At 47.1% G+C, this 21,857-nt stretch overlaps 1 protein-coding gene across 1 annotated transcript in view; it reads left to right on the forward strand.

The window, feature by feature from the left end:
* The first annotated feature begins 14,464 nt into the window (after positions 1 to 14,464).
* Positions 14,465 to 21,857, forward strand: part of TAGAP (T cell activation RhoGTPase activating protein) — a 44,400-nt gene continuing 37,007 nt past the window's right edge. The window contains exons 1-2 of the mRNA XM_057405222.1: positions 14,465 to 14,542; positions 21,244 to 21,332. Coding sequence (XP_057261205.1) covers positions 14,465 to 14,542; positions 21,244 to 21,332 — 167 coding nt within the window. The remainder of the gene's footprint in view (positions 14,543 to 21,243; positions 21,333 to 21,857) is intronic.

Below are 21,857 nucleotides of genomic sequence, written 5' to 3' on the forward strand. Positions count from 1 at the left end.
TCTGGCACTACCTCTGTGAAGTAGTACATTAGCAGAGATGGCTGTCCAGCTCCATAGAGAGTATGGGCCCATGGGGAGTGGGTAAACCCATGCTGGAGCTCTTTTCTCTTCCCTGCCCTTGGCCATATGAGGATTTTGGCAGGCAGTTTACATGAGCATGAAGGTTGTTCACGTTGGAGTAACCTCACTTCTCCAGCCCCAAGACATTCGCTTGCTACACAGCAGAGACCCAGAGATCAGCTGTAACTCTGTCAGGTACACAACTTTTCCACCACTCATTACCAAACAGTTCCCTCTCCGTATGTCACTTTGTCCCTCCTGCACATTTCTAGTGCTGCTTTGGGCAATGGAAGGAAATGCAACAGAACCTGCCCAACAACGGGTCTGTCTAATAGCAAGATGCCCTCTCTGGGTCAGTGCAGTGCTGTTTTTATTGGCATAGGAGCAAGACAGGCTTCTAAGTAATTTCTGTTGCTCTTCAAATCTTTAAGCTAGAGCGAACTTAAACAATTCCCATTCAGCCAAAGGAATGTGAGTGCGAGGCTGACTGCAGAGGCCATGCACAGCGATGTTCTTCCACCAGCAACGGCTCACTTACAAAAGGTGGCTTGCGGAGGACCATTATAATATTTTTCTTTTAAACTTGGGTACACCTTATCCATGGGAAATATTTTTTTGTCAAATAAGCATTCCTGGAGCCCATACTGATGTTATCATTAAATACTGTATTTAGGGAGCATGGAACAAGTTTGTTATTTCTTTTAACAAACACAACCATTAGCTGTTGACAAAAGAACACAGATTGCACCATACTTTAGAGCTAAAAGAATTTGTTACCCTATTATAATACATTTTGCAAATTTATTGTAGGGTAATTTTTACAGTGTAGTATTATTTTCATGCCACATTTGTTTTCTGAAATGCAGACTACTAAGTAGGATTTTATTTGTAAATTCTAATGAAGTAAAATGGCACTCTTATATGAATGATGCTGCAGGAGTAACATCTAAACCTAAGTTCTCACATAACCTTTCATCAGTACCCTCTACCCAAATTATAGCAGGTGGAGGGTGAAATCCCAAGCAGCATTAGCTAAAACACCTTAGGCTGAGTCTCTTGACTAAACAAACAAACTCTTCACATTCTACTTAAGAAAAAAACAAAACCAAACCCAAACCCCAAAGTTGTTACAGAGTCAGGAGAAAGATGCGACCAAAAGATATGTGGTCGTATCTAGAAACCTGCTTTCTTTTCCATAGTTGTGCACTGTTCACATCACTTCAGGTAAGTGTTATGATGGGGACTTTCTGAACAGTACTTTTAATGTTATGTGAAAATCACATGTTATATGTGAGTTTTGGAATTTCTTTTAAACATATTCTTCACCTTTCAGAACCCAATATTCCTGAATTATTGCAATGGATGCAATTAGTTAATTTTTTTCTGACAGCAATTTAAGAATAAAAGTAATGTGACTGTTTAAATACAACAATTCAAGACTCTGTAACTAAATTTTCCATCTAATAAAGCACAGAGCAGAAATGGCAGAGATGAAAATCTTCCAATTGACCACTTTCCCCTTGGATAATTTCCAAAACAAATATTCAAATCAGCATTTGGTTCCTTGAGTCTTTTCACTAATATCCACAACAATCTTCTTAGCGATGCTAAATCTCTTGTAAAGATATGACAGGACATACAGTAATGAGTAATCCCTAAAACTGACATATAATATTCCACTAAAGCAGCTAAAACATTTACAGTTCTCACAAGCCACACCTTAATGTCCTTTTTATTTATTGTAATCCAGATAAAGTAAGCCATAATAAGACTCATTTATGTTAAGTCATGGTAGGAGTCTCCATCCTTGTGGAAACAAAACCATTGTGAAATCTTAGTCCCTTTGACTTCAATACCTAAACCAAATTTTCACTGCCAACCTTTGACTCCCATCTTGTATGTCACCAGAAGGAACTGAGCAAATGTTCTCAGATACTAACAGCCAGGTGTGGTGAGCATGGATAATTTTCATTTTGGACAGACAACCTATATTTGATACTTTCAGGAATGAATGATAATGAAAAAATAGCACAGTATATTGAATTAGTGTGACTTAAAAAACAGAGTTGACAGAGGAATATTCCGTCCTTAGAAAATGTCCATGGTCTTAGCCTAGTTTTGACCTGAAACCATCTTGACTACAGATCCTCAGTTTGACACACTCAAATCTGCTGATCCTCAAACCCCTGAGTGGATTTGTTGGTGGTTACATCTCATTACTTCTGGATTTCAGCTGCCTACAGAGAGATGTCGATATCTGACACCTTCCAAGGGAGCTTTTCCATATAAGCAATAGCTGCCCTTGTTATCAGTGGATATCCTAATCTAGGATGAAATGAAGGCAGGGTCTGCCTTTGAAGCCACTCATACAACTTGTCCAGTAAAAAGTGTAGATGTCCCCTTACAGAGTATGAGATGTGAAGCAGGTCCTTGTCTCTTCAGGACTGGGACTGGGATCTGGCCTGCTGGGTTAGCATTTGTGGCAGATAATGTTCTCAACCCCAAGAGCTTCAGCAGCAGCAGCCTTTGCTCCATTGCTTGCTGAGATGCCCATGTCAGACTCCATCAGGGAAGAAGAGGCAAATGGGATGATAGCTTTCCTGTTAGTCATTTCCCAGCACCCTGCCACCCTACAGGCCTACTCTGGCTGGGTCTGTCCCCTCTACCTGCCCTAGGCAAGGGGATGAGAGTGGATGCTGGTATCCCCTCTGCATCAGCCACATCAAGCCCCATGGTTGTCTCTAAAGGATGAGCCTAATCCTCTCTTTCCCACTACAACCATTTTGGTGTAAGTCAGAAGATAGACTTTTATCACCATTTCAGTTTTCAGGTTTTTGATTTTTGACCTGAAGCTGTGGAGAGCATGTTTTTTGTTACCTTGCCAGGTTGTATCAATAGGCCTTACACTGGTGTACCGTCTGGTCCCTAAGCCTATCTCAGTCCAACCTAGGGAGATCCTGGCCAGAATATTACACAACTCAAAATGCATGATAAGCAGGAACAATGCTAGGAAGGGCTTTACACTGAGTAAGCTCCGCATGACAAATGCTAAATTAATGCTTGCAACGTCAATCACTCATGGCCATGGTGCAAACAGTGGACAATAGGTGGGTGTGCAAGCCTGCCTTTGAGGGAAAACTAAAAAGCACAGGTGAATGTGCTCTGCTTTAGTGTTATCAGTGACATCTGGTGGTAATAGACAGTAAATTCAGTTTAAATCTTAAAGGCTATGTATGAGTTTTAAATGGCTAATCCAAATGGAAGTATTTTGCAAAGCTGTATTTCCCAAACTTATTTCTTTCTAACAAAACTATATAAAGACCATGCTCCATGTCAGGAGCAAGAACTAACCAGGAGACTGCCTGTACACTGCATGGTATTTTTTGATGGCGGAAAATGTTGGAACCAAGAAAGCCCCCAAAGTATATAGTGTGCCTGAAAAGCAGCTGATGAACACCTGTCCTTTATTAGCCTTAGCTACATATAGACTTTGTAAGTTTTCCAAACCTGATAGACCTTCTAAGTCAATGATCACAGCAATAATTCATCTCCCAGTTTGAAATACTTACTTCACAGCTTGTCTTTCAGTACTGGAAGTGGTTTTCTCTCTTCTGACAGGCATTCAGACAGACTCTTCAGAAGTCCTACCTTCTCCTCTCTGTACCGCCTGTCCTGCTCTTCCAGGCGCTGTACTTCAGCAAGCTCTGCGTTGCGCAGCTCTGCATAGGCACGCTGATGTGCCCACAGCTGGGCCAGCTCTTCCTCCTCCATGACTTCCAGCAAAGCTTGCTCAGCCGTTTTCCCAATCAGCACTTCCAGGATCGGCTTGACTTCAACGTCAAAGTCAAACAACTGAGGATGGGAGTCAGGGAAACAGACATAAATGTCTCTTGATCACAATCACTCTTAACAACTTTGCAAGGAGAAAAGGAGGATGAGCAAAGCCCCTGTGCTGAAGGCAGGGCTGAGAAATGGGGAGGGGGGGGGGGCGGCAGTGTCAGGTAGTCAGGTAGGGCAAGAAGCATGAATGCAGCTGGGGGCTAAGTGGGCTGGAGTGAGACACCACACACCCTACCACAGACACTGTGGGGCTGCAGGGAGAAGCAGAGCACTCACCTGGACCCTATCTCTGCTCACCTCTGTGTTCCCAACCTCTTCTCAGGCTGGACACTATTTCTATAGGGAAAAGCATTTCATACCGGAAAGCAGCAGAACCAGTGCACATGGAGAAACACTTTCCTTAATTTTGCACTTGGCGTGACAGCATGTAGTGGAGACAGTTGTGTTTTAATACCTTCTGTGAGAAAAGCTCCTTTCTGGTTTCACTCCAGTTTTGCATCAGAAACTTGTCTCATACAGAAGACATGTTTTGACAGTGCTTGGGGACTGTACATCTCTTTTCCTACTTGTACTGCCACATGTCCTCCTCTTTCTTCTTGGGTGAAGTGCAGAGAGAATTGTTGGTCCAGAAAAGCATCTTCCTGACTGTATGTGCACCTCTTCTGAATGCAGCTCCAGAAAGCAGGGCTTCATTGTGTTTTTTAAGCCTGACAGTTCAGTAAGGTAACTGTTATCCAGCAAATGAACAGTAAAATGACTTTAGTGAAGCCAGAAACAAAACTCAAACCCCAACTTCAGACTGTGCATGCTCTGATGCTATGTTCTCTGTAATGTCTGCTGCTCTTCTTGGAAATGTTTCCTGGAATGACATTTCACTAAACAGACTTCTGAAGCCAGCATCTAGACCTTTAAGTTTCAGCTCACCTTGAAGAACAAACAGTTCTTGGAGGAGTTAGCTTTGATAAGACAAGTTCAAAAAAGGACACAGATAGCATATCAGCTATGCTGAAAATGTGTCTTTGTTTTCTTAGCCTGTTCCTCCTGAAAAGCAGTGGCAAAACAGAGACCTCTGAATCTGTTAGGTTAGGGGAAAGATGCTCTGTTTTGAGCCCAATACAAACAAAACACCACCAGCCACAGCTTTGGCCTCTCTATCCAGAGAGCCCATGGGTATCAATGCCCACTGGTGCCCCTTTGCCCTCTGCGTATGCAGGAGCTGTACTATGATGTAGGGAGCTGTGGGGAAACTGCTTCTTTTGTTCTGGGAGGTGAAACAAGGGGCTGCCTTGCTCATCACACTGCAGGCACCTGAAGTGAGGGGCATTCCCAATATGCAGGGGTGCTCTTTTGTTCAGCTTTTGCAGTGGCAGTGGAATCCCTCTGGATGTTCTGAGCTGCCTGAAAGGGGGTGGCTGGGTGGTGAGTCAACACACCTTGTCATTCATCTCCTTCTGCACTTCCAGAGGGATCGTATTGTCTGTCTCTGGGCTCAGCATATTTGGGCCCACACTGGAGTCCATCCTGTTGGTCTCAGTGTTTTGGCTGATGTGGTGGAGCAGAGAGAGCAAGTGCTTGAGCAAGGCCAGGTTTGGCCTAGGAAGTTTTTCAGCCACCCTGCATGGACAGAAATAAAACATGACATTAATTCATGGTGCAGCGGCCACTGCTTCTTCATTTGAGCAAGTTTCAATTACACTCAGACAGATGACACTTCCTCCAGAAAGAGGCCTGTGTGTGCTTTTGTCACTGCTTAGCAGAAGTATCATCCAGAAATCCCCAGCAGCAGCTGAGCGTGTGGTTAATTATAAGACCTTGAATTACAAGGTCCTGAAGGAAAGGCAAGCACTACAGCAGTCCATGTCCTTGAGTAGATGGGACGACATCAGGAGATGTCACTGCAGGCTTCCCAAAGGCATGTGAAAGCCTGCAGTTGTGCTGTGCAGCTTTCAAAGCATTGCCAGCCGGCCTCCATATCTGCTCCTTCTGAAGAGCAAAACGTGGTGGTGGTCTCCATGTGCCTGACCTCAGCCCCAGCAGATGTGCAGGCTCCCTCTCAGAGCCTGTCCCACAGCACCGTGTCTGCGTTAGTGACACACTGCAGCCTCTCTCCTCTTCCTACACCAGCCGTTTCATAGGGCATGCACCAGTAGGGTCTACCCTGGACACAACGGAGTGTGAGGAGGAGGGTGGTAAAAGAAGCTCCCTGGGAGAGTAATGAAGGACTTGCAAGCATGTGACTAAAGCAAGGCTGTTGGAACTAGGGCCAGGTGATCCCAGAAAACAGGAATATACAGTGGGATGAAGTCTTCACCTCTGAAAGGGGTGCCACCACTAAGCCCCAAGTGCAAAAGTGATTCAGGCTCTGCAGATGCTTTACAAAAAGAGACTGTGATTATTTGAACCATCATCCCCAGAGCTGAGGAGACAAAGAAATGAAATGGGTGGTTGGGTGTGGGTCTGGGCCTCTGGAGGGGCTGCTGCTTCCCAGGGCATTTGGGGTGGCATGTTACAGCCATCTGCACACGGGTGTGCAGAGCCAGGGCTTGGGTGCTGCTGGATGCCTGGCTGCTGCAGGAAGTGTCAACAGTTGGGGTTTTTGAGTGGTTGAAGGAAAATGCAGCCCTGGATGTGTCACCTGGAAGGGAGCAGTTTTGACTTAGTGTTTGATAAGAAGCCATCCACGCATGTGGGTTTGATAAGAAACCTTCCACCTCCCCACAGGGCTTCTGCTGGTGCCTTCCCCCCCCCCCCCTCCCCCCCAGTTTGGCTCTGCACCCACGGGGGCGCAGGGGAGTTTTCGGGCGTTTCCAGCTCCTGGCCCCATCTCAGAGCCACAACAGCATCGCTTGAGTGCATGTGAATGCGACGGGGAGCGCGGAGGAGGCGGAGGGAGACACTAGAGGGCGAGACAGCCCATAGCAATGCGGTGCAAAAGCGCATAGAGACGCAGGTCACCTATTGCACACCCTGCGCTAGTGACACCCAGCTGGACTGCTCCCCTCTGTTAAACCACAGAGGCGTCACCCTTTTGCAATATCTACTCATGTTTGTGGGATGAGGAGCCAACACTCAAGAGTCACTCTGCACTGTCTATACTAAGATTACAGACCCGGAATGGGTTGAGTTGGAAGGGACCCTTAAAGATCACCTAGTACAATGTCCCTGACATGTACCCGCTAAGATCCTGGTGTCTGGTCTTTCTAACTGCAGTTGCTGACCATCTATCATCCCTGGGCCGGACCCTTTCAAAAAGTTCAGCAGAGGTGTTTCAGCCTGTCCTTTGGGCGAGATTTGAGGAAAAATATTTCCCTGCCTATAACCAACCACCTCTGCAGATACCTCAGTAAGTAAGCCTAGCCACCTCCTTGCCAGAAGTTGGTGGTTTAGCTTTGCAGCACCACCATGAGATGCCTCAGCTGGGAGGTGGGAGAAATGGTGCAGCACAGCTCCAGCACACTTTGTGAGAGTGAAGCAAAGGCTTTAGCACACAGACAGGCAGGATGCTGGACTTCTGCTCTGTGTTTTGTGGTTCTCATGAAAATCTTCCTGCAATTTTCAGGGGGAAAAAGGAAGTGGCAGAATCAAACTGCTGAAAACAGAAGTTACTCTCTGGAGCAGATCTTCCAAGAAGTCTGTATTCCATGCGGGCTCCAAAAAAAAAAATGGAGAAATTTTCAAAAGAGCTTAAGTTTCTGGCTGCTTTGAGAAGATGTCCAGGGACATTGTCCATGTGGAAAACTCCAGTCCCATAGCTCATGGAAATGACAGGAAGCCCCCTTTTTGTTTCTGCTTCCCATCTGAAACTGAATGCACAGAAACCCAAAGGGCAAGTAGAGCAGGCTGTATGAAACCAAATTAAATGCTCAACAGCCACCTGGAAAATGCATGCACTGCCTCGAAAATTGCAGATTACCGTGGGCTCATGACCAAACCCTGTATAGGGAGCAGCCTTGTTCTGCTTGCACACTGCATTACACTCATTTAGTCTGCGGTCCCAGAGCTGCTGCTGGTGATTCATCTCCTCCAGCACCTCTGGCTGCTTTCCCAAGAGCAGAGCTCCAGGCACAGATCCCGACACCACTCCTATCTTAGTCCATGCTAAGTAGCTCCTGCGTAAGGCACCAACATACTCTCCTCATGGAGACCTGGAGGGAGTGCTCAGCAAACATTCAGCTATGCATTATGCTATGTACTTGTAGAAATGTTTCCAGAAGGAATGCATTCCTGCTCTCTCACTGCTTGGGATTCACCAGCAATTCTTCTGGTGCTCTTTGGCCTGCAGGGACAAAGACTGCCTCATCCCATGCCACCTGATGCCTGTTTCCCTCCAGACCATGGGCTCTTTTGCAAGCAGGTCTTGCCAGTTAGGGCTGGGAACAAGAAAAGAGTGCAGACTTGACTCTTTTCCAAAGTATACAAACCCTTCAGTATTGGGCTCCTAATCAGTTGTGAAATATCATGGCATATGCAGATTCACAGCATTTGCAGTGCCTGACTACACCCAGTGTCTCAGAGTATGGTCCATAACATACCCCCATCTTCTTAGCTGACATGAACAGAAATGTCCATCTGGGGATGACGTGAGCTCCAGGCTTGGACATAAACCCCAGGAGAGTCCCTCAGGGGCAAGTGGTGGCTGAACAAACCAACCCGGGTGCAGATTTCCTCACCTGCACTGCACTCTGCCGGCCACCAGCACTGCAGGCAGCATCCCTACAGGGTGCAAGGCGTTTATGTGGCCCAATACAGTCAGCTGCTCTCTGTTGCTGAATCTCTTCCCAGGTGGAGACCCGCTGGGCTGCACAGGCACACCCTGACATGCACACACATGGAGTAGGACACTCCTTCACTGTGGGGTTCGGGCCAAGGGCTCAGTAGATCATACTTCCCAGCCCTCTGATCTGATCACAGAGTTTCACACACCAAACAGCGCATGAATGAGAGTCTGCACATCTCTTTGATGAAAGCTCAGGGGAAGAAGGATTGTGTTTTTCTTCCCAAGACACCATTACACATGCTGAGGTCCTACTTCCCACAGAGTGGCTGGACCTCTGCCTGCTGATGGGAAGCAGGGAATTAATTCCTCTTTTTGCTCTGCTTGCATCACAGCTTTTGTTTTTCTTATTAAACTGTTGCTATATGGACCCATGAGGGTTTTTTTCATCTTATTTTCTCCCTCTGTCCTGCTGAGGAAAGGGAGTGAGAAAGCATCTGGGTGGGAGTCTGGTAGCTGTCCAGGGTTAGACCGCCAGTCCTTTTTATTGCTGCCCAATGTGGGACACGAGATAACAACAGTTTTGATCTGGGCATACTATAGCTGTGGTAGCTGATAATCGGCAGGCTTCTGCGTGGGTCACAGAGCTTGCTTGATTTATAGTGTGACAGAGCCTAGGACTCATCAGTGCCTGCTTTCAGCTCCTGTCTTTGCTGCATCACTTATCTCTGTGTTTAGCTGTGCCTGGGAATGTTCTGATAAAAGCAGCAGCCATGCACTTGGCCTGGCATGGGTACCAATCCTCTGCCGGGAGGGCTGTCCTGAGGAAAGGCGAGGGATTGCACCTCCCTCTTTCCCCCTGGGACTGATATTGCCACCTTTATTGCACAGGCTTCAGAGGTCCTCACACATCCTAATCTAAGCTGCTTGATTCATGTCATCACTTCTTTGTCATGTGCATAGAAACTGGTTTTGGTCTGGTCTTAAGGGGAAACTGTTGGTGATGTGATAAGGGAAGAGGTCAGAAGCAGAAATCCTCTTGGCACCACAATTACACATGCAGTGATGGATGTTCAAAGGAAACACCTCTACACATTGAACAACCTTCACTATGTGCAGAAAGTGGGTAGCAATGATCACACAACAAGTTTGCATGGGGAGCTCAAACTACCTTGGAATCCTGGAAGAGACGATGGACTGGCCAGAAGACAGATATTGTGGATCATGGCCCAAGGGGGCGACTCTTGCCCAAGAAGCATCACCGTATGAGTTATCAGAAAGTGAAAGGCAATGTGCTCTGTTTACCAACAAATCCCTTGTGTTGCAAGAAACTATCGGAAGTGGAAAGCTGCTCTCTATATGAACACTGGGACATCTAGGGAGAGATGCAGCATACAGATAGGCTTGTGACCAAAGGGTGGACCTGAACATTGAAGCCGTCAAACAGGTCACCCATGAATGTGAAACATGCTGTAATCAAGACAGCCATATAAATAAAGTATCCTTGAAACAGGGGGAGGTAGCTGAGTTGTTGATATAGTGAGGCCTGCCAGATACAGCTACTATTCCTTCTAGGTTGGACCAGCTGCTGAGGCAAGTTCTGTGACATGCTCACCACTACCAGACAGCTGGAAATATACCCTGTAACCCTTACCACTGCCTGAAACAGCATTTGGGCCTTCAAAGGCAAGCTCTGTGGTGACATGGTACCTCAGAAAGAATTGAGTCAGATAATGGGGCCTATTTCCGATATAAGACTCACAGACTCTTGGGCCAAGAAACATGACATTGATGGGGTGTATCAAATTCCCTATCACCTACAAGCCTCTGGAAAGGCTGCTGAGAAAATTGAGTGCTGGGGCATGAAAATACTGGGATATAAATTTAGCAGAGGATCTGCTGACTTGGGCATTGCTGCCCAAGCACTGCCGCTGCATATTGTGGAAGGAGATAAGGGAAGTGGCTGGGAAGGGCCGTTGTGGGTTGCTCTTCCCTTGGGAAAAAGCAAACCCACTCAAGGAATTGTCTTCTCTCAAGGATCCAGGTGTATTTGGTGGATAATGTGGAAGGATGGGGAGATAGCTAGTGTGTATCTCAAGGGGATTTAATCCTGGGAGGAAAATAATCTGTGAATTGAATTGTATGTAAGTGATGTAGCAGGAACCACCTGAGCTGGTGGAGTAGACTGGACTGCCTACTTCACCAGGAACCACATGATTGCAGTGATGACCCAACACAAACTGATCTTGGCACCCAGAAATTCCACCTGCTGCTTCTTCTGTCCTGCATGATGATCTTGACGCATGGGGCCTCAGTCCTTCACTGTTCTTATGGACTTTTTTTGGGGAGGCCTATGGAATGGGAGAATAATACCTCTCTATATGTCAAGGAACAGGGTATAGTGGTTAATGTTGCATGTAAAGAAGGTTCAAGTATGTAGTAGAAGTGCTGGTAAGAGGAGATTTCAGGAATAACAAGAAGATAGAATGGGGTGGTCAGAGGATACTTAGATGTAGTAGCTAACCTGGGACCTGGATGTGACACAAATGGCATGGAATTAGGGATGAAGATTGGGCTGGGTCTGGCTGGGTTGAAGTTACAAAGTTAACTTTCTCCATCACAGCCTGTATGGTGCTGAGCTCTGCATTTGGGGCTAGAACAGTGTTGATAACACAGCATGGCTGAACACTGCTTGCATGGTGTCAAGACTTTCTTTCTCTCTTCCCTGCATTCCCAAAACCAAATAAACAGGGAATGCACAAGAGGTTGTGTGGGGACACAGCCAGGACAGCTGACCCCAACTGGCTGAAGGGATATTCCATACCACATGACATAGTGCTCAATATATAAAGCTCAGGGAAAGAAGCAGGAAGGGAGGCACATTTGTGCTTGTGGCATTCGTCTTCCCATGCAGATATTCTGCACCCTGAGGCCCTGCTTCCCACAGAGTGGCTGAACATCTGCCTGTGGATAGCAAGTAAGGAGTGAATTCCTTTTTTTTGCTTTGCTTGCACACACAGCTTTTATTTTTTTTAATTGAACTGTCTTTAACTTGACCCATGTCAGGTTTTTTATCTCATTTTCAACCTCTGCCTCACTGAGGAGAGGGAGTGAGAAAGCATCTGAGTGGGTGTCTGTCAGTTGGACAAGGTTAACCCATCACACTCATGTGCACATACATACTTACAGGCTCTGTGTGTATGCTGATATACCTGAACATACATATGCTCTTCTCTGAGCTAATTCACTTAGTAGCAGCAGGCAAAGAAGACCGAGTCAGCTTTTCAGATGGTGAAAATATATTTGAAATAAACTTCAGATTGGAGAATTGCTATCAATTCCTTGAACTAATAACTGTTATTAAAATTAATAAGAATTCCTTGAACTTACTCTTATTCCTATCCTTCTTATTCTTATTATCCTCATTCCTATTATCCTTATTCAATTATTACGGTATTGCATAGAGCTTCTGGAGGATGGGCGGGGGAAGAGTGAGCAGCATTGACTGGATGTCAGTAAGATGCTGTGTCTGCCCCAAGGAAAATCCAGGCGCCAGTGCAGGTCCTGCACTGTTCAGGTGGTCCAAGCAGTGCCATTAGGGACACCTGAGGGGTAACTGTCAACAGAAGTGATGGTAGCAGAGCCTGGATCTCAGTATGTACAAGACGTGGCAGATGGAGTGCAAAAGCAAACGGGCTGGCTACCAGCAGGCACTTCAGCAATGAAGCATCACAGGAGCTCGCAGGCTCCTCTCTGATTTGACTGGGCGTTGTTCCAGAGTGTGTCTTCACCGTTTTTTTTTCCCCTTAAGTATCGCAAATGAACGCCTGCTAAGCTCTTGGATAAGATAAATGTCTCTTTAACTTCTCAGTCTCTTACGAATTTCAAATTGCAACTTTCATTATCCTAATTGGTGACTGCCTGTTTTAATTAGGCATCACAGTTAATCTTACACTGCTGACACGTATTGAGGCTTTGTGCAGAGCAAAACATGGTTTGTTTTTTTTTTAGCATAAGCACCAAAAGAAATATGAATTGTGAGAAATAAGACGACCACGTTTGCAATTCTGATTTTCATCTTCCTTTCACTGTAGCCCTCAGTAACGACCTTCCAAAATCCTCCAATATTGTACATGCAGGTAGGTCCTGGCCAGGATATTGTGTGAGCTGAGGAAAAAATTCTTCCCTGATCCAGGAAACATTTCTGATTTATACAACAAAAGGCAGAGAGCAGCGGTCTGTCTCGCTTCTCTGAAGGTCTCATGCCATCATTTTATCTGCCCAACTTGAGCTAATATCAAATAACAAACAAATTCCTAAATGTAGAAATCAATCACTCCCAATGATGCCACCTGGGAACATACAATTTCCAGAAAAGCTGGCCCACGTTCATGTCCTAGAGGGCTTAACTGAGCCTTCACAACAGTTGCACTGATGATGCCAAACCTCGTATAACTTCCCTGTTGATTTTTGCAGGCTGCCAGAGGGTGTCACAGGGGGAGCCCAGCCCCTTGGAAAGAAGTTTCATTAATATTTTACACAAAGAAGTGCTCAGCAGTAAAGCTGAAAAAAACACAAGAGGAAATAAACCCAAACAAACCAAAACCCCGCAGAACTCCCTCTGGATCCCACAGAGCTGGGAAAAGGAGGGTGATACTGGCAGGCCTGAAGTCTTATTTGCAGCTGTACACAAACAAGGGCAGAGCTGCTGTGACCAGATGCAACTTCTGCAGGAGTCTGTATCTACCTGCTCTGTCAAAGGGTCTAAGTGGACTTGAATGGTGCTGTATTATGCTGGGGTTTGTTTCCTAAGGAGTGCGTAACGGTCAGTCAGGGAATGATAACTCATTCCTCCCTCTCCTCAAGGACAAACTGGAGCTCATATTAACCAGCCCACATTTGACAGAACACTTGCTGTTCTCATGTGAAAGAGCAGTTCCTATGCTTTTTTCCTAGCAAAAATACCATAATCTGGACTACAAGAGGTAATGTCTCAATTGAATGCAATTCATCATTACATAGAACAAATCCTTTATCTCTAACTGCCAAGCAGCACAGCTCAGTGAAAGCAGGTCACGTGTAAATACAATAGTTAAGTGCAGGCAAGTCTGTAGGAGAATGAACCTGCTTCAGACTGATGAAGCTCCCCTGCACTTGGGTCGCTTTGATATCAATAAGAACATTGAGTGTGATGGGTATTAGACAATCCCAGTTGGTTAAGAGCCCTGAGCAATTCTTACAAGAGTTAAACAGGCGAGTCCCCAAACCTGTGCTCAGGAGGATGCTGAGGATGTGTTTTCCAGACAGAACTGGACATTTGCAGGGGTGATGAATGCATTATAGAGTCATTACCTCTGGGGCAGTGCTGTCACAGACCCCTGTCCCTAATGTCCCTTGGCCTCACGCCCCTCATTCCTCAGGACATCCTCCATCCGGGATGGACTCAAATTTGGGCTGTAACTTCTCCAGCACCAGCACTCGTTATTTCTGACACCCTGTGGTGCCACATCCATACCTGCCACAGTAATAATCCTGGGGGGAGGTGGGGTGGTGGTGGTGGTGGGGGGGGAGGGTTGAGCGAGGGGGATAGGCTGCACCAGCAATAAGTAAGAAGCCGAGAAGGGGTTTCTCTTTGTAAGTCACTCTTCATTTCTCCCTACCCTATAAATCCGTGTCTCCCCTTCCGCGGCGGCTCTGCCAGCGGACAGCTCGGCATCCCGGTTCCCCACAGGGTTTTGGTGCCGGGAGGGGGAAAGACTCCTCCCTCCCTCGGCGGAGAGGAGGGGGAATTGCAGCGGGGTCTCCCTCCACTCAGTCGCTCCGGCTCCGCGCCCGAGGCGGACCCGCGCGATGCCGGGGCCGCGGGCAGGAGGCTCAGAGCGGCGGGGCAGCGGTGGCGGCAGCGGGGGGGTCCCCGCGGCCGAGACGGTGAGTGTGGAGCGGCGGAACGGGAGAGGGGCGCGGGGGTGAAGGGTGATGCTGGCGGGTGCTGGGGGGTCTGAGTCGTTGAGCCTGGCTTAGATTTGGTCCAAAGCAAAGCCCAAGGCTTCTCTTGCCTAACTCTATGCATCCTCTTCCCCGAGACACTGGACCAGTTCCCTTCTCCGGCTCGGCCGGTTCCCTCTCCGAGCGGCGGACCGCCGGGCACTAGTTATCCTAAGGAAGGGGCCGCGGGAATCGGGGGCTGCCAGGGCAGGATTGTCAGGGGTCAAGCAAACGCGTAGCCCCCACCTCTTGCCAGAGACAGGCTGCTTCATGATAGCACTGCGGGGTCAAACTGCTCAGGCACCGCTTTAGGGCAGCAGAGTCCTGGGAAACAGAGCAAACAGAACTCAGCCCTCAGCCACGAGTAAATGGGTATTGGCTGAAATGAAACCGAAGCGTTTCTTGGCTGTATCTGTCTGAGGGAGAGTTAAAGAGGGCTTTTTGTTGTCCTCATTGTTATTCTCGTTATGGAGAGATTTACCATCATTGCAAGGGACATGTTTCCCATTAGTGCACGCTGTGAACTCTGTCCCGCAGCACCTGGTTAGTCTGGTGTGAGCCCAGGACCAAAGCCTGGTCCCGGGGGGGGTGTCTCAGCTGCAGCGATCGCTCCTGTCAGCAGGGAGAGGAGCCCCGGCCACCAGCCCATCGACTGCGGGGTCAGAAGGGACCGTTACATCATTTAGTCTGACCTCAGACAGTGGCGAGGTGCTGGCTGTGGAACAAAAAGATAATTGCTGGGACTGAATCTCTGCACCGAAACGCGGCATTTCCTCATGCGCTTCAGCTCTGACAGACTCTGCCTTCCACAGAACATGAGATTATTGGCAGGTTCTCACTGCGTTAATCACCTACACAGAGAGGCATGGATTACACATAACAGCTTCAGAGCTTCCAAATATAAAGCCTGGAAGTGTATTTTACATACCAACTGATCTGGTTTTCCATTGTTCCTCCTGCTCTTTAAAACTAGGGCCGATAGCAGAAACCGAGTCTCTTTTCCAATAAGAGAGCGTACTGGGGTGGTGTGTGTGTGTGTGTAAGAAATAGTTAAGAGGAAAAAATCTCAAGTAATAGTTACATTCTGTTTGAATTTGTTAAAATAACCAAAATTACAGATAAGCATTTTTTTCCTCTATCTTCATCTCATTTCTTTCTTTTTAACCTCTCCTTGTTTCTCTATTTCTGGTGAGAAAGTAGGAAGAAACAAAAAGAAAAGAGTAGGTGACTATTTTTCAGGAAAGTCGGGATGCTGACTGCCCAGAGAGCAATTTTCACTGAACTTTTTTCAAAGGTAACCCCTCAATATACATTGAAACAATGCTATTTTCTTTGGACACGGCACAGCTGCAGCACTTGCACATAGCATGAGGCTGGATCTTTCTTTCTGCACTTTGGTGTTCAGTCTTATCTTCTCTTCCAGTTTTACAGAACTGGCCCCCCACTGTTTTACTTATGCCTAGTATGTTTTCAGACTACCAGTGGTCTCCAAAACCAGAAGACAGTACTGACTAAAGCTCCTTAACTTACATCTTGCTTTCTCTTATATTAACAATGTACATAAATCCAGTGCAATGGCACGGGAATGGAGTATCACAGGAGTGCAGTGATATACTGGGACATGATCCCAGGAGACAGGAAGGCTGTATCACCTCCCCAGCCCCATACATCATCCGCCAGGCCAGTGCACCATCTGCTGCAAACCAGTGGGTCCTCCTGGGAGCTTGAGAAATCCATGTTTACTGTGGATAGTCATGGATATCCAGCTTGCATGGTGCGGGAAGAAAAGGGATGACAGTGTTTGTGGTTAATGAAGTCCAGTGCAAAGCTGTGTGCCACAGTAATTTATTACCTTGGAGAGCAGGAGCATGGTGCCAGACAAATAACCAGCCCCTCGGGAGGGCAGGACATCGGGAAGGCAGGACCAGGAGGAGAAGAGGAAGACGAGGAGGAATCTCCCAGTGCCATAGCTGCTGGGGACAGCAGCAGTGCCCAGCAGAGTTTGTGGGGGGGATTTGTCACAGCTGGCTCTTAGAGAACCTGCAGCAGGGCCCCTGCGGGGGCTCTTAATCACACTGATTGCACAATCAACAAAGAGAATCTCACCAGTCCCCATAACCAGGCTGTTGGCTTTTAAACCTCTTCGGATAAAAATCTGTTTCTTGCTGCGCTTTAGAAGTTCAGAGCAACTGTGCTATCTCCAGCGTTGCTAGTAGAACAAAGGAGCTTTGAGAAAGGTTTTAATATAGACCAGCTCAAGGCAAATTCCATCCTGGTTTATTCCATATAGTACTGGAGCCACTCCTTGGAATGGCTAGCTTAAAGTGAAAGTCCTTATTTCTGAGGAACTGCTCTCTGCCCACACTGATTCAACCAAAACCAGACATGTTCCTCTTCCGTGTATTTATAAGTTCTTTCCCAGCCCACCTGATTGAGCCAAACCAACCCCTCACCATCCGGAAGTACCTACAGGGCAGCTCTTGTGGGTACTGCTGAGGGCCACAGAGCAGCAGGGCACAGGACAGGTCCCAGCAGGTACAGAGGTGCCCTGGTCTATGGGGGACAAAGGAGTAAGGCAAAGCTCATTTAAAGCACTAATTTCCTCCCAGGAACCCTTTTTCCTCCTGTTTTTTGGTGGTCTGATATGCCAGGCTGGTCACAACTGACCCTTCCTGAGCCTCCTCTGCAGGTGCACATGCATGATGTGGTCAGGGGCAGTCCCTGGGAATTTCGGGGTGTGCCCTGGGAAAATCTGGTCAAGGGAAGGCAGTTTTACCTGCCAGCACTCCTCCTGGAAACCCCCCCGGGCTCCCTTTTCTGCTTCTGCTTCTGGTGTCTCGTGGGATTTGGTTTAAGAGATCACTTAATGTGAGCCGTGTGAAATTTCTGTGTTCGTACGAGTGATGGATTCTCTAAGGAGGAGAAGGAAGGACATGGCTTTGCCATTTCCACAGGGGTTGGCTCCCAGTGTCATGGAGGCGGGGGGGTGGATGGGGTTGGGTGGGGGGGTGGGGGGGGGTGGTGTGAAAAGGTTTTTAGTTCACCTTTCAGGATTGTAGAAGTAGGTTTTGTAGATGTGAGTGTATTTCTGAAAGTCTCAAAGAAACAAAAGTCCAAGGTTTTAGAAATGGGTTTAATTTTCAGCTAGTGCTGGTCCTTGCATGCTGAAGTCTCTCCAGGTAGCAAATCACATCCTTTCATCTCTGAAGGAGGTGACACTTTGAAAGGCTTTCCAAATGAGCAAACCCAAGAGACATGTTTGCACCTATAAACCAGCAGCATGTGGTTAGTCTCTCTGAGGAAGAATGACTGAACTCTGGATTTTCAGGTTTTTGGTGGAGTGCTTTGAGCTTACGAAGGAGTTTTGAGTTCTCTGCCAGTTTTACAAAGCAAATCATTTGGTGCCGGGGTTGTTCAGCACTCTCAGTACCCACCATAATGTGCAGAGAAGGACAGTTTTTAGGCTCTTTCTTGTTTTCCTGGGTAAGGTTGAGTCTTCAGATAGTTCTCCTTATGGGTGCCTGGGATGGAGCCCTTATGTGGTGCATGCAGATGATTTCATTAAGCAAGTGGATCTGAGTAAAGACACCTGAAATCCTGCCATCTGCAGATGCCTTCCTTGTGTTGTCTGCTTTGTGTCTCGAAATGAGAGCAGGTTCCAGGGCAGAGTAAGAAGGGCTAGAGTTTAACTTGTGGCAGATACTGCAATATATATAGATAATAGATAATGCAATGAAACAAGAAAAGATTTCTGTTAAATGGAGGAAACCCCCTGAAGAGAGAAAGTATGATGTAATTGATAGTCAATACATAAATAGCATAAATGAGTTCAAATTCTCCAGCCCTTGGAGCACAGGGCAAAGTTAATTTGTGTTCTTTGTACCTGCTGCAGTCTTTCATTAAAAATCATATGTAGTTTTTTTCCACCAAAGTAGCAGCAACACTTAGGAATAAAGGTTTTCTTCATGATAACACGTTTGGTTCAATACATCAAATGAAAATGACCATCCTCCCCATGTCAGTTGAAGACCAAACACAAAATCTGACAGGCCTAAGTCTGTCCAGGTCCGGGTTTTGCACCACCAACCTGACACTGGCTTTGTCCACCTGTACTGGCTTTTTATGGGATTTCCGAAGAGGACAGGGAGGTTTTACAGGGAATCACACAGGAGGGTGGGGAGGGGGTGGTGTTCCCAGTAAAGATGCACAGTATCCGTGAAGAAGCACAAAGGCTTCCCAGATGTCTCAGCAGTCCCAGAGGGCCAGTGGGGTCAGTTCATGGAGCTCTTCTTGCTCTGATAAGGACTCAGGCCAGAAGGAAAAAATATACAGACTTTGTGGGAACTTTTGTGCAAACTCTTCTAACAAGGCACTAATTTAACTTTTAAAGCCATAAAAACTGACTGCACTTCCACATGGAAATGGCCAGTTCCAAGACCCTGGACCCTGGTCAAGTAATTTATTGCTTTTACCTGAAACATGTCACATGTACTGGATTCATTCTCCACAGTTCAGAACCTCCCACTTCCCAGATTCAGTCCTTTGCTACTGAATCTCGATAGGCAACCTCCCACCCCAACCAGACAGGATTTGTTTCCAATTCACCATAAGGAGAATCGCCTAGAAGCCTAAGGAAGAGAATTATTTGGAAGGACTTCTCACCAGTCTCAGCTGGCAGTCAGCATGCTCCTACAGATGACAAGCATCAGAGCTGGGTGAATTAAGGAAGATCTGCACCTCATCTCCACTGCTGGGCCTGGGGCCCTGCTTCCCACCTCTGCAGAGGCACAGAACTACCACTGACTGTCCCTCACCAGAGCTGCGTCTGCTAAAGCACATAACCCTGCTGCAAAGCATGACGGGTCCTGCAGGGCCCATCACAGCTTCTCACCCCACAGGGGTGACACTTGGGTTTGTGCCTCAGCCTCTCAGGAGACCCCCCAGCATCACAGCCCAGAGCCAGGTCTTACCCTCCCTTACATTTGCAGTGAGAGGGGGAACATCGGGTCTGGTATTTTCACTGGTCCCAAAATGTGTACTTTTGTACACACAAAACTTGAAACACATTGCTCATTTAAACTATGCTGTATATAGTTGAAATTGTGGCAGCTCTAGAATAACAGGAATAACAGTAACAGAAATAATTTGCTTTACACTGGTTCAGAGGAACAAACCTGTCCTTCCCCTCTTTCTTTGCCCTCCTGGTGACACACTGATCCAGACACCCTGAGCATCGTGCTGCCACCAGCCATAACCCACATCCCCACCCCGGGTGGCAGTCAGAAGGTTGCTTTTCCCTGAGCATCCCCCATCTCCCCTGCATACAGCATGCCTCTGGCTGGCTCTAGGTGGTTCAGAAGTGGTTCCTGGCCGACCTCTCCTTGCCGCTTGCTGGCAGACGTTGTGCCAGATTAAGAAAGTGGTGTCTGGCCTCCCACGTGCAGCTTGTTTGGGAGTCTGCTCTGAAGAGTGGGTTTAAATGGAGGCAGGATGACAGACAACACTGACAGCTCTATAAGCTGATACAGCAGAGCTCGTGATATGAGGAAGTAAGCTGGGGAGAAAGCAGACCTATGCCTGGGTCAGGATTCATCCTCACTTCCCCTGCAGTGTGCAGCTGTCACTCTATCACCAACCTGGTGATTTATCCTGGTACTGCAAACAAGCAATGGGCAGACCATGCCCCTGGAACATACCATACTTTAAATTGGAGCTGGAGGGCAACCCCCAGGCTGGAGTCCTGGTGGGATCAAGTATGAGGACAGCACCCTGCAGCATCTGAGGAGAATTATCTTTCCCCAAAACACATTTAACTCCCCATGCTCTGCAGTTCTACCAGGACAGCAACATGGGCTTTGTCACATACTGACCTTTGTTGAGCAGCTGGCTTCAGAAGAGCTTCTGGTAATAATGAGTCAATGTTTATCAAAAAAAAGTCCTGCTGCCTGATATCAGACATGTGCATAATAAGCAATGTCAATGTTAACTTCTCTGGCTTCCAGTTGTGTATTTTAAGGTATTTGTCAAAGTCAGCCAGCAAAAATGGCCATGGTAGTGCAAGCCTGGGGACAACCATTGCATTCACAAATGAGCTCCTCTGCAGGTATGAAGCAGTGTCACCTACTCCTGCCATGCAAGCTCTCAGTGCAGAGAGGCCACAGGAGTAAAAATATACCAGTGTAAAACTGGCATAAACCACTTATAAATCATCATCAAATATTCCAGTGTCACTCCTTTCACTGTTCCTAGCAGAAAGGGGGTTTCTAGTATCTCACCGCAGTGCTGCTGCAGCTGACCATGTGTACAACACCTTTCCCTGCAATGAGAGTGAGGTGGCTTCTGCTGCTGCTTTACTTTTCTCTGCTCATAACAACCAGAAGCATTGTCCATCTCCTCTGGGAAACTGCATTTGCTTTGGGTTACACAGACTGGGGCACCATGGGGATGGTCTCATCCAGCTCAACTTCCTATCACACTTCACAGGCTTGGTCCCGACATCCTCCACCACTTTCCTGGGCAATGCCTGATCACCTTCTCTGTGGAGAAATTTTTCCTAATATCCAATCTAAATCTCCCCTGGAGGGAGCTTTGTGGGAACTTTGCTGGATGATGGAAACTGATAACAAACTCATTCTCATTTTCAGCCCCTCAAGTCTGTTCCTTCCCGACGGTCTTCAGCACCATCACTCTTATTCAGCAAAGGTTTCAGCAAGCCATGGTTGCCTTCACCCAGGTAGGTACCTTGTGCGCCACATACAGGGTGTCTGCACAGATGTTTAACACCCAGGAGCAAGGTGATATACTTTAGCTTGCCTATGCATATATCCTGTGGTGCTGCCCTCCCACCAGGACTGTGTGAGCCTGCAGGAGCTCAGCCTTCTCCTCCCATCTCTCCCACCCCATAAGAAGGGCTGCCAGTGCTGGCTCTTTGTTCGTATTAGTTTCTGCCTATGCTGTTGAGAAGCCTCCACTGGCAGTTTCCTCTGCAGAGCATTTTGATTCTTTGCTTTCCAGCTGTTTTTCTTTCTTCTGGGTAGCAAAGCCTATAAAACAGGCAGAAGCTGGCTGTGATAGCATTTACGGCCTTATTTTGCTAAAGGTCACGGCTTGCCTAGCCAAGCCAATGTTAAATTTCTGATGATGTTAGTGTCAGTGCCTCCTTCCTTCATTAAACTGATTTCCAATAAGCAGAGGAATGCTATCATTTGAACTGGAGCTACTTCACTGCAGTGCCCTGCAGACTCCCCTTCTATCCTCT

Source organism: Pezoporus wallicus, unplaced genomic scaffold (assembly GCF_028554395.1).
Source record: "Pezoporus wallicus isolate ANWC-B61680 ecotype Strahan unplaced genomic scaffold, APGP_CSIRO_Pwel_v1 contig_3817, whole genome shotgun sequence".
In the NCBI taxonomy this organism is placed as follows: domain Eukaryota; kingdom Metazoa; phylum Chordata; class Aves; order Psittaciformes; family Psittacidae; genus Pezoporus; species Pezoporus wallicus.